This window comes from Crinia signifera, chromosome 5 (genome assembly GCF_055691185.1).
Source record: "Crinia signifera chromosome 5, ASM5569118v1, whole genome shotgun sequence".
In the NCBI taxonomy this organism is placed as follows: domain Eukaryota; kingdom Metazoa; phylum Chordata; class Amphibia; order Anura; family Myobatrachidae; genus Crinia; species Crinia signifera.
In genome coordinates this window covers 220,478,525-220,491,042 of record NC_139221.1, presented here as the reverse complement: position 1 = coordinate 220,491,042, position 12,518 = coordinate 220,478,525, and the positions used below count along the sequence as shown (strand labels likewise).

Sequence of the window (12,518 nt, the reverse complement as noted above, 5' to 3'; positions counted from 1 at the left end):
AGATGGTCTGCATGCAAGTGGGCTTCATGGTTTGATGTACTAGAGTCCTAGATGTGCCAATGTTTGCTCAGGTGCTTCTGTTTGCAGGTGAAGGAGGGTGGTGTCAACGCGTTTCGTCCTTGATTGTGGGGGACATTTTCAAGACAGTATTGAAAAAGTCCCCCGCTATCAGGGATAGGTTGGCATTTTGTACATTGTGAATGTAAATTATAAATGTCAATTATATACCACCCCCTCCCATCTAGTACTATTAAAATCAAGAAGGTGGGTCTGGTATGATATGATTGTCGCTAACCGAACAGTCAGTATACCGACATCGGAATTCTGTCCGCTGGTAGGAGGTGAGCGCAAACAAGCCCTTTAGGCTTATTTGCCCCTTTATGGGGGTTGTGGACCCCCACTAGGGAGAATAAACCCTGTTGAACAGTCGAACAGTTGGCATTTCGATGTCTGTATACCGGCCGTATAGAATACTCCCTGTTATCCATTGGCATTCTGACCGCTGGGATACAACTCAGGATTGTGAAAGTCTGTATGCTGACTGCTGCATTTCATACCCAACCCCATACAAGTTATGTTCGCTGCATATCTACTTTAATAAATATATATATTATCTAAATTTACTGGAACTCAAATTATCTCAAGATATCGGTCTTGTGTGACTTGCCAGATATAGGGCAGTATTCAATGAGAAAAATTCTCCGTGTTTTATGGAGGATTTTTGCTTTTTTCGCCTTGGACGGAGCATTTTGCTCTCCAAAAGTAAACCACCCTATTCAATGTGAAATATTCGCCGTCTTTCTAAGTGATTTTCGCCGTCTCTCTCCGTGTAGAAATTCTCCATCTTTTGATGGAGAGCTGGAATGTGAACTTTTAAACTAAAAGTTTTTTTTTTTTAATTTTGGTGTAAAAAAAATCAGGTTTTTTTTTCTGTGAAGGGGCGGGCATGTTATTTTTATTCATGTGCTTATAGCACATGAATATATATTTAATTTAAAAAAAAAATATTTTTAAAAAAAAAATTTTTTATTTATTATTTTTTACACAGTGCAGCCAGCAGGGGGCCGGAGCGCTCGAGCCGCTCATTAGATATTCATATAATTACTTCACCCGATCGTTAATATGCACGATCGGGTGCAGTGAATACTGGGTCTCCCGCTGGCTATAGGGGGGTGCTGCCTGGGTCCCGGGGAGCCCTCCTCCCCTCCACATTCCTCTGGAGCAGCCAGGGAGACTTTAATCTCTCTGGCTGCTTCCGTCCCCCGGCTCCCTGAAAGCTCCCTGCCGCGGACACTCGTCCGCTGCAGGGGTTAAGATTCGCCGCGAGTGGCGGCGAGTCTTAAATACATTGAATAGTGGGAGCAGGAGGCTCCGGAACAGGGAGAGTGCATGGCGAGAGAAAAAATCTCTCGCCATGCACAGAGAATTGTTTTCATTGAATACTGCCCATAGAATGCCTGTGTTCCATAAGTTAATAACATTAATAAATGTATTATCATGCTTAGCCATAGCTACTGTAGTGGTTCCAGAATGCCTTCCTTGGATGAGGAGGGATTTCCTGAACAGCATGTTTTTATTATGGACTTATTATAAGTGCAGGAATGCAGTGTACTTCAAACAGAGATCACCATGGCGTTCAGGCGAGTCTGTCTCCTTCTCTGGGTCCTGTGCTTCACGCAAGTCACTTACCAACAGAAAAAGCAAAGACAGACAAGTAAAGGTAAAGTGACTGCACAGCTCCTAATGAAATAACCTACCTATTCACTATTACATTTATATAGGTTTTCAAACTCCAGAATCAATGCACACAATGCTCCAAGTGTTGAATATACTATTACATATCATTGGAAGATATATGGTACCATTTACATAATATAATAGATAAAGAAATACTAAGAAAAGAATCCTTAAAAAGAACTGTCTGTATGTATGTGGTGGCTACAAGTCTTCTGTTGGCCACAAAGTTATAATAGATAGTATAGTAACGTGGTGGGTATAATTCTGTTATTGCTGGCATGTGCTGCATACTATGGCTGTAGTACTGTGCTTTTGAAGTGGCTGTATATGGTGATATAATGATGTTTGTAGTATATTCAGCTGATTGTTACAATTATTGAACATATGGGATTGTCATCGGCATGAATCAGTTTACTACTGGACCTCATCTCATTGCTCGCTAGTGGACAGTGTAGAGAAATAGCATTATATCTTTATGACACAAATTGTACTGTTATATTGTACTAAGCATTATGTAAACTAATTAAGAAAATACTTTCTTTAACAATTATACTGTAGTATGTTTCCCTTTATGATGTTCCAAATGTGGCTTCAAAAGGGAGCATACCCCTATGACTGACCTACCTCCGCTGCTTTTTTTTTTGCAGATGAGAGTGTGCACAATTACCCATCTGTCAGTGTTTACTGGGGATCCAGTCAGAATGTCACCATGGACAATTGTCATGGTTAAAATGTGGACACCAGAATGTAGACATTTACATTTAGTGCTAAACTAACATTTGCAAAAAATATAATAATAATTCAGTAAAAATTTGGAACTTGCAGACATTCTGGTGTCAACTTCGTGAATATTGATTTTTCATAACACTGAGGGAGCATTCTGAAGTCACAAAATGGGACAGTTATGAACTACTCCAAACGAGGACAGTTTCCAATTAGCCACGGTAATTTACAGCCACTAAAATTACTCCACCAGGAATATCTTATTAGCTCTAATGCCAGCACTTTTTTGGGATGTTTCACATGCCTTTAATAACTTTAAACTAAATACCAGACAGCTAAAAAAAAAAATCCCACAATCCCTGCCCTGAAAACACATAGGCCTGTGGCTTTCTAAAGATTATTTGTGTTTTCATGCAACAATGGATAATTTATTGTTTGGAAAAACAGGCTACAGATGGAGCCCCTCTCAGCTAGTGCCGGGAATCGCCAGATTCCCTTAGCTGGCACATGTTGGTGGAGAGGCGCTCCATCTGACAAGGATGTGCGAGCGTCTCACATGCACGTGCATCCCCGTCAACGCGGCATTGAGTGATTTCCCTGCCCGTCTCCGCTTCAGAGATCGGGGGGTTCCATAAGACCTGCAGAGGGCTCCGTTGGAACGACCCCCTTCTGGTAGATGGCGATTCCGACTGGAGCTACTCCATCTGTATAAACGGATAGCCCAAAAATTACCATAAGGCAAAAATCGCTTTAAAAAACTGCTTTTGCCATGGAAATAATTGCTGTGCTAATAGAATAGACCACTTTTGGGAGGGGCTAACATCCCTAAATTATTTTTCTTTTTAAACGTTACATTTTTATTGTGAATTTTTCATGAGTTCTTTAAGAACTAGATCACATTCAGCGTGGAAGATTTCATTGCTGCGGTTTTGAATATTTGGAAATTCTTTTTTTTTTTTTTATATATGTAAGTGATGTAATGATTTAAGAAACGGTCAGTGCGTATTGCATAAAGTACATGTATGTTATAGCTAGGAAGATAGTTTCTTGGGTTATGTTCTTTGCCACGTATTTATCTTAATGACATCCTAAATGACGAACACAAATGTGTGATGCATTTGATGTAAGCACAAGCATCCCTCCATCCCAAGAACCTAAAGGCATCTGTAATATAAAGGATTGTGAAAGAATGCACAAACCTGGAGAATGCTCCAAATGAGGTGAAATATAGAACACTCCAGCCAGCATAGGATTTAATAATTTTTCCATTGTCCGTTATTTATCCAGCGCTGCCAGTCCAGGCTAAATTAGACATTAATAACACATGAAAGCTTGGAATGATGAGAGATATTTTACATAAAAATCTAATTTCTCTTACTGCAGCCGTAGGCAAAAATTCAGAAACCGAACCTTTGTTACGGAATGAAGAACATGGAAGCTGGTTTTCCATCTGACTCCTTAAATCTCTCAAGCCACTGACTAACCTAGGTTACTCTTATCCTTTGCAGGAAGGGTTAAATGGTTCTGCGCTCACCCTCTAGGTGTGTACGTGGTGTCATGTACTTTGGTGAAAAGGGTTAATACTCAGTATTGCTTGCAATCGTGGAAATATATTTATTTACAGGTGCAGAATACAAGCAAGGTAAAAAAGGGTGGCCTGTGTGTAAAAACACACCGAATGGGGGGGTATGGGGGCGGAGGTGTCACACTAATACCAGTAGATCAGCTCTCACTGTCTGCTGATAGTGCAGATTAACCATGGAAACTCCTCCTGTCTTATATTAATCAGGTGACAGAAGAAGCTGTTACTGACCGCCGTGGAATTTTTAGCTCCAGAAGGGGTGTGCATGCTATAATGATGCACCAGTAGTGAAGACACCAACTCATTACCTGTCATTTTATATACTGTATCCCTTTATGTTGATTACAGTGTTTACTGCTTGTACTCATCCACAAGTTGCTGATTTATTTTAACATGAGCTGATATCTTGGTCCCATGTCAAGAGTGGTTATCAGTCTATCATCACTGTCTGGCCAGTTAGAAGTAAGGTCTGATCTAATAACATGTAAACTCGCTACATGCGGTACTCTATGCAAATGATGGCCCTTAATCAGCTTGGTTTCATACACTAATCCAATCAAATGTGATTAATTGATGATATTTTTTCATTCATGTACTTTTTGTAGCATTATTATTTTTTTTTACTTTATTTTTATAGTTTGGTCACTAGTTATGCTAAACTAAAAGGTATTTTTGTCTTTTTGATCTTTCTCAACTCAGCCTTCTGGTAGTGGAATAGGCCTGACATCCTGTGTTTTCCCACATGCCTTCCTATATTTGCAGCATTTTTACTGTAAACCATCATGACGGGTAGTTCTTGGTTGTCATAATAGCCACTTTGAACTTATGTCAGTGTTCTCAAACTGGGTCCTCAGGATCCTGAACAGTTCATGGTTTCCAGGTCCCTTGGATCTTTAGAATGTGGAAAACATGGACTGTTTGGAATTCTGAGGAGGAAGTTGATGGCTTACCTTATTGTCCTTGGCCTGAAGCCATATTTTCCTGCTTTCTGGACCATCCTCCAAGCTAGATGTCATCCTGATTCGTGCTAACCTTCTGCATGGCAACCAAGAATACAGGAGGTCTTACCAAAATTCAGAAAGTCATAATTCTTATGTGTGTAATTTATCATAAGATCTATTGTAAGATCTATTGTAAGATCTGCAATGCTCAGCATACTGATTGTTAGCAGCATCTTCAGATCATGGGCCAGATGCACTAAGTTTCAAATGTGATAATATGGAGAGTGATAAACAGCCAGCCAATCAGCTCCTGCCTGACATTTTTCAAACAGTCTGTGACATGGCAGGTAGGAGCTGATTGGCTGGCTGTTTATCACTCTCCATTTTATCACTGTTGAAGCTTAGTGCATCTGGCCCCATATGTGCAGTATTTAAGATGATAGGATCCACCTTCCTTACCCGCAGGTCCACTCATCAGACCATAATCATGCCAAAACCAAAAACACATACAAAGCATTGCACGAGCCTGCATTCGGGCCTGAAATCATTCTGATGTATGGCCATTTAAGACGGGCTATGGTCACTAGGTCGATTCTATTTAGGTCGACATGCATTGGGTTGGCCACTGAAGATCGACATGGCTTTGGTCGACAAGGTTGGAAGGTCGATACAAGCATTAGGTTGACAATGGCAAGGTCGAGAGTCAAAAGGTGGACATGAGTTTTTCACATTCTTTTTTTAGCCGACCTGTGCCGACAGGCGGTATTTCATGCCCTACCATCCACTACGGCACAGTGTGCCTGAAGCATGGCAAATGCAGACAGCCAAGCGTGGGGACATGGTACACTTTGACGGTGTCTATGTTGACATTTGAGCCAAAAAAACCTCATGTCAACCTTCCCATTATAACCCTAACCCTAATTCTTGTTCAACATTCCATCCTTGTTGACCTTAGCCATGTTGACCTATTTCATCTGTCGACCTAAGGCATGTGGACCTTCAGTGGTTGACCCAATGCATGTTGACCTAATATGGGTCAACCAAATGACCCATACCCCTTAAGCCCTTATGCAGAGTTGTTCATTGATGTGCCACCATATAAAAAGATTGTATTTAATGTATTTTGTCTGGATAGAGGAACACTTGGCCTCCAGTCATTTAATTCTTCTGATTGTTGTGTCCCTTATTATGAATATATTACATTGTATGCTTAAAGATGAATATATCATTCTAGACTGCCCTAGATCAGGGATTTCCAACCACGGTCCTCATGGCACACTAAGATGGGAGTTCTATTTTAGATGTGTGTTGCTATGGGCAACCTATCAGAATGGACTTCTTATTTATATAGCATCTTCTGACGATAATAGATAAAAGCTGGTTCGCCCATAGCAACATTCCATCGTCAATAGAACTCCCATCATATTAAATAAAGTCCTTAGTGTGAATTGAGGAAATCACTACTATAAATCAATACATTCTCCCTGAGTATGAGATCTCTAATAGATCAGTACCCCCTAGTGGGTACAATATCACAAATATTTGTAGTTACTTTTTGCTAATAGTTCTGTATTTCTTCAGAAAGACAGTTGCGAGAAGTAATTTTATATTGCTTTTCAAATATCGGCTTATTCAGCAGATGTAGTTACCATGAAAATGTATGAAGAGCTGAAGAAGGAGATCCAGGACATTGTGAATGAGATAACCCACCTGAAGGAACAGCAGTCATTGCAGACAAGTAAGTCCTAATTGGCTACTAAGTCCAAACTATATATATATATATATATATATATATATATATATATATATATATATATAGCTTCTGATGAAAATTCTGAAATAGAATTGAAACGTTAAGCGACTCACTGTAGTCTAAGTGTCTTCATTTCCGAGAGTGCCGCCGCTCCATAGCACCACTATTCACCCGAATACCAGTGAAGGCACCCGGAGTCATTATTGGATACAGAGGGGAGAGTGCCGGGACTTGTACTTTGTGTATATATATATATATATATATATATATATATATATAATGTCTGATAGGCTGGTCCGGCAACTCAGAGAGACGCTGGGGCTCACCTGCTCCGGGGGGGGGGGGGGGGGGGGTGCAGGGAGTGTTGTGGCATGGCTCGAGTCGGGGGGGGGGGGTGGAGGGATTAGTTAGCGCTCACCTCTGTACCACAACCAGGATACGGGCTGCTGCTGCCGGGACCCCCTCCAGGATGCAGGTGTGCTGTGTGCGTGCACTGCAGGAGGACAGGGCATGCAGCCAGCATGTGGTGTGCGGGTGTCACCCACAGCCTGTCACTCCAGGGTGTTACTCTGCGGGGGGGGGGGGGCGATGCGGGAGGCGGCCGCAAAGTTGCCACTCACCTCCATACCATCAGGGGACGACGACTCCTGCTCTATCTTCTGACCTCCAGTGGCCGGCGCCCTAGGCAAATGCCTAAAGCTGCCTAGTGGTGGCGCCAGCCAAGCAGTGCATCCTTCCAGCACTTTGCTCAACAATCAGATACAAGGGCTTTCTGAGCTTGCTGTGCCTCCCGGCACTCTGCTACATGGCATTTGGAGGGATGACGGTGTACCACAAGACTAGGCCCCCGAGAACAGTGACCATTCCCCCTTGTTGTGTGTGCGCACAGAAGTCCATCTATGCATACAGTATGTGAACACTATAATGTTAATCCTTCCAGTATTCAATATATATGTGTGTGTGTGTGTCAATCTGGTTCTGATACTAGCCAGTGCCTAACCAGCCAGAGACTCACCACACCTCACCATATTTTAATGACGTGTACTCATACAAATAGATTTGGTAGTTTCTGTGTAAACAGCTCTGACGACAAGAGACCAATTTTTGGGCTACATTTTCAAATCCTAGAAAATAGTAATCACTTTCCATAACTTTGGGTGTATTGGAGGAATTAGTTCCAGCTGCTTCCAAACCATCATGATGTTAATTATTTAGATGACTTTGAGGGGAATGTACTAGAGGGTGAGAATCGGAAATTGAGAGATTTTGTGGGATATTTAATCTCCCACCGCTATTCACCGACGGGAAATATCGGCTGGGCCCTATTCAATGCTGTCGGGGAAGACCGCATTAATCTCGGCAGAATGTGCCCGACTTCACAAGCAGTCTGGCACGTTCTGCCAAGAACAACAGCTCGACAATTTCCAGCCGCTTCTCACGCCCCCCTTCCCCCATTGTCGGTGCTCGGCAGGTGGGTCATTGGCATATATTCAATGCCGTGGGCAAGCGGTGACTGCGAGCAGGACTTTTTGCTGGCAGTCACCGCTCACCCTGTCAGTATTCAACTGACCCCCCTCATTCGCAAATTCCCCCTCGCTCCGTTTTTTGAGCGAGGGGGAATTTGCGAATGTGCCTCCAAAAACTGCGAGAATCGAGGCTGATTACAGCGAGTTTGCTGCACTAGCCTCGGCTCTCGCAGTTTAGGGGAATCCTCGCAGTTCTGTGACGGCGAGGATTCCCCCGGAACGTTGCATAGTGCGAGCGGCCGGCGCGGGGGTTAAACTGCGAGGATCACTGGTTTTCTGTGATCCTCGCAGTTTAACCCCCTCGCCGGCCGCTCGCACCGGCATTGAATACTTGCCATTGAATCCCGCCTGCAAAAATCTGTGTCAAGATGGCCGAGAACAGGACAGGGTCACAGCTGTCGGGCCAGCCAGACAGTAGTGACCCTTTATTGAATATTCCCATATGTGAGAGTTTTTTATAAAAAGCGGCAATCAATTACATGGCAAACGAACCTTGTTTTGCAGTGTAAATGATTGCCCCTTTAAAAAAATTGAAAAACTCCCACAAAATCTCTCACTTTCTGATTCTTACACCTTTATAATACCACTTTCACGCTTCCAAAACGTTAAAAAAAACGGTATTTTTAAACTGTATTTTAAACGGGCCAGAGCCTTCACATTGCAATAGATTACCGTTTTAAATACCGTTTAAGTACCATTAACATCAGTCAACCCGTTTAATACCCTGAATACGTTTCAAGGCAGAATGCATGGGACAGCCTATCACAGGTCTGTAATCTGTTGTTTTTACTAAATACCATTTCAGAGCCAGTCTCACTGCATAAAAAACGTCTATCTTTAACCGGTAAATCAACACTGGCACTTTCCCATTGCAGCTTTAAACGTTTTGAAGTGGGGAAAAAAACGGCAATATACCGTTTAACAAGTGCAGTGCAGTGTGAAAGGGGAATAAAATTCCACCCATGTCTCTAAGTATACAAACCTTGTATAAATTCATAATTAACACCAGCCATTCTAGGTTTTACATTTACTTTTTTAAATAACTCATTTTGTTGTCTTTTCAGTTTGTTTGAAGGGTACCAAGGCTCTCAACAAATGTTTCCTGTCCTTCTCCGAGCCAAAGAACTATCACCAAGCCAGTGATGTCTGCATTGCACAAGGGGGGATCCTGAGTACAGCAGAAAATAAAGACGAGAATGACTTTCTGTATGAATATACGCGCAGGAGTTTAGGTTCAGGGTCAGAGATCTGGATAGGCATCAATGATATGGCTAATGAGGGTAGCTGGGTTGATATGACCGGGAGCAGCATTTCCTTTAAACATTGGGAGACTGAAAGAACCACCCAGCCTGATGGTGGGAAACAGGAGAACTGTGCATCTCTGTCTGCTGTCACTTCTGGCAAGTGGTTTGACAAAAATTGCAAAGATGAATTGCCTTTCGTTTGTCAGTTTGCAATTGTTTAAATGTAATCTCTTCTGCATTATGCTGAATTAGCCATGCTTAAGAGCAATTATGTACCCAAACTAGCACACAATAAGCTCAGTCATCTGAAAAATATGCTTTTTTGGAAGATTTGTCCTTGACAAAGTATAAAAAAAAGCCCAGACGTTACTTGCTGCCACATGTATATTTTTTTTTACATGCTAGTTAAAAGCCTGTCAAAATTATGGCTTCTGCAATGTACTTTCACTTTGAGCTGTGACCATTTTTAGACCACAATTTCTCCACCCCACCCCCAGTCCTTATCTGCTCCTACCTTCAATCACTGTATTCACAGAAACCTCTTTCTGGTGTTTATTTACTAAGATTGGAGTTCTATTTCAGATGGGATGTTGCTATGGGCAACCCATTAGATTATATATATTATCTTCTAGGAGGTGCTAAATAAATAAGTAGATTCTGATTGGTTGTAAATAGTAACATTCCATCTGAAATCGAATTCCCATCTTCATAAATAAACCTCTCCATATCCAAGTTTGAAATTGTAACAGATTAGTGTCTCTGCAATAATTGCTTTCACTTTCTGTTATGACATATATATTTTTTTTCACACGTGAGTAATCCTTTGGGCAGTATTCAATGTGAAATTTCGCCGTGTGTAGCGAATCCTGTTTAGGATTCGCTGCACACTCGCTGTGTTCCGGAGGGCTGGCTGCCACTTGCTCTCTCCGTATTCAATGTCGGAGGGGCGAGTTGCCCCTCGCGGCGAATCTTAATGCCTGCAGCGGACGAGCGTCCGCGGCAGGGAGCCGTGGGACGGTGGCAGGCAGGGAGATTGAAGTCTCCCTGCCTGCCCCAGAGCCAGCAGGGGACCGGGTATATTCACTGCTCCCCATCATGCATATGTAATGATCGGGTGCAGTGAATATATGAATATCTAATGAGCGGCTCGGCTCCCGGCCCTCTGCTGGCTGCTCTGTGTAAAAAAAATATATATATATATTTTTTTTTTATTAAAATATATATTCATGTGCTATAAGCACATGAATAAAAATAGCATGTCCTTTCTCAGAATAAAATTCCTGATTTTTTTACACCAAAATTAAAACAAAAAAACTTTTATTTTAATAGTTCACATTCCACTTCTCCATGAAAAGATGGAGAATTGCTACACGGAGAGACACGGCGAAAATCACTCAGAAAGACGGCGAGAAGTGCACGTTGAATAGGGTTGCTTGCTTTTTGAGAGCAAAAGTCTCCGTCCAATGCGAGAAAAGCACAAACTTGCCATAAAACACGGCAAATTTTTCACAATGAATACTGCCCTTTGAGTGGCCTCTAGTGGTCAGTGGCAGTACTTCACCTCATAGAGCCTTTTATATTTATAGGATTATATATTGTATATATCTTTATGAAAGTGAAAATAATTAACATCACGTGCCATCAGTAATTATGTTATGTATAATGTAAACCAATAAAGTATTTGTAGTTCTGGTGAACTAGTGGTCTGTGTTTCTGGGCAATCAGACTGTTTGCATTGTTCTAAAGCAATAAAATAAATGCTAGGTAATTCTCAGGAAGTTTTACATTTTACAAAAATTTCAATTGGCAAAACTATAGTACACCTATTTTTTCTTACACATGGATGAAACTTTTGATTTTGTTATCAGGGTGCTACTGTTATGAACGAGGATAGAGATCCACAGGACTCTGCTTTCTCTGGGTATTTACTTATCACAGTAGTTCTCAAAGTTGGTCCTCAGTACATTCCACATATTCCAGGTCATCCGGTAGGTACACTGTGTATCACCAACTGTCACATTGCAAAATATTAGCTGTGAAGGGTTCTTAAGGGACCCAGTTTTAGAATCTGACACTTATCATTTGTATATTTTCAAGTACCCCTGATTAAAAGCCACTAAATCATTAAGGTGGTCAGTTTATTAGATAGACAGGGGCAGATGTATTTAGCCTTAAAAAGAGATAAACGTGAGGGTGATAAGCGTCCAATCAGCTCATACATGTAATTTTTTAAACAGACTATGGCATGGCCGTTTAGGAGCTGGTTTGGTGGACATTTATCGCTCTTTATCATCTTTATGTCTTTTTATGTCATGTTTAAGGCTTAATACCCCTCAGTGTCTAGAGGTCAACATGAAAAAGGCCAATCTGGTCAAAAGGTTGACATGGACAAAAAGGTTGACTTTTAAAAGATCAACATATGAAAAGGTCAACATGTGTTTTTCACTTTTTTGTGTCAATGTCGACACCTGTCATCATGGACCCCTAAATAGTGTAACGCTCGCCTTGCTTCAGGCCTTTATCATTCTCATTCGTAGTCCACATGTATAGTAAAGAATGAAAAAGTCAACAAATAAAAAAAAAAAAATTAAAACCGCATGTTGACCTATTGACCATGCAAACCTAATGCATGTCGACCTATTGACTATCTAGACATTACAGAACGATCAACCGGTTTTAGTGGTACCCATGTTTGAGCACTGATGGTTAAATCGGTACTTGTTTCCTAGCACGGCGCCCATCTCGTTGATTGTATGCCTTAAGTTTAAGGCACTTAAGGCATATAATCAACGCGATGGACCCGATTTTGTGTCAATCACCAGCTAATTTGCCGGTGAAAGACAAAATTGCGTTGATCGCGTCCGACGCTATCAACGCGATTTTCCCATACGGAACAATGTTAAATTATTTTTAAAGTGAAAATTGGGTTGATCGCGTTGGTCGCGGGCCATTATAATGGCCCGCGATGCGATCAACCCGATTTTACATAGGTGACAATGTGAAATGGGCAAA

The 12,518-nt window shown here is 41.6% G+C and overlaps 1 protein-coding gene across 2 annotated transcripts; it reads left to right on the top strand.

The window, feature by feature from the left end:
- Positions 1-1,494: 1,494 nt before the first annotated feature.
- On the top strand, positions 1,495-11,193 carry CLEC3B (C-type lectin domain family 3 member B). 2 transcript variants are annotated; one of them, XM_083186335.1, is made up of 3 exons: positions 1,495-1,720; positions 6,623-6,721; positions 9,327-11,193. In XM_083186335.1, exons 1-3 carry the CDS (start codon positions 1,630-1,632, stop codon positions 9,725-9,727), a joined length of 591 nt encoding a protein of 196 aa, XP_083042461.1. In that variant the 5' UTR covers positions 1,495-1,629; the 3' UTR covers positions 9,728-11,193. The 2 variants fall into 2 exon arrangements, with proteins under 2 accessions (XP_083042461.1, XP_083042460.1); XM_083186334.1 differs by having other exon boundaries at positions 6,620-6,721.
- Positions 11,194-12,518: the final 1,325 nt, after the last annotated feature.

What these genes read in the sequence shown, in the direction of transcription:
- CLEC3B (XM_083186334.1), top strand. Translation starts at nt 1,630, where the DNA reads ATGGCGTTCAGGCGAGTCTGTCTCCTTCTCTGGGTCCTGTGCTTCACG. An exon ending in GCAAAGACAGACAAGTAAAG is followed by an intron (nt 1,721 to 6,619) that starts GTAAAGTGACTG and finishes CGGCTTATTCAG; the next exon opens with CAGATGTAGTTACCATGAAA. An exon ending in ACAGCAGTCATTGCAGACAA is followed by an intron (nt 6,722 to 9,326) that starts GTAAGTCCTAAT and finishes TTGTCTTTTCAG; the next exon opens with TTTGTTTGAAGGGTACCAAG.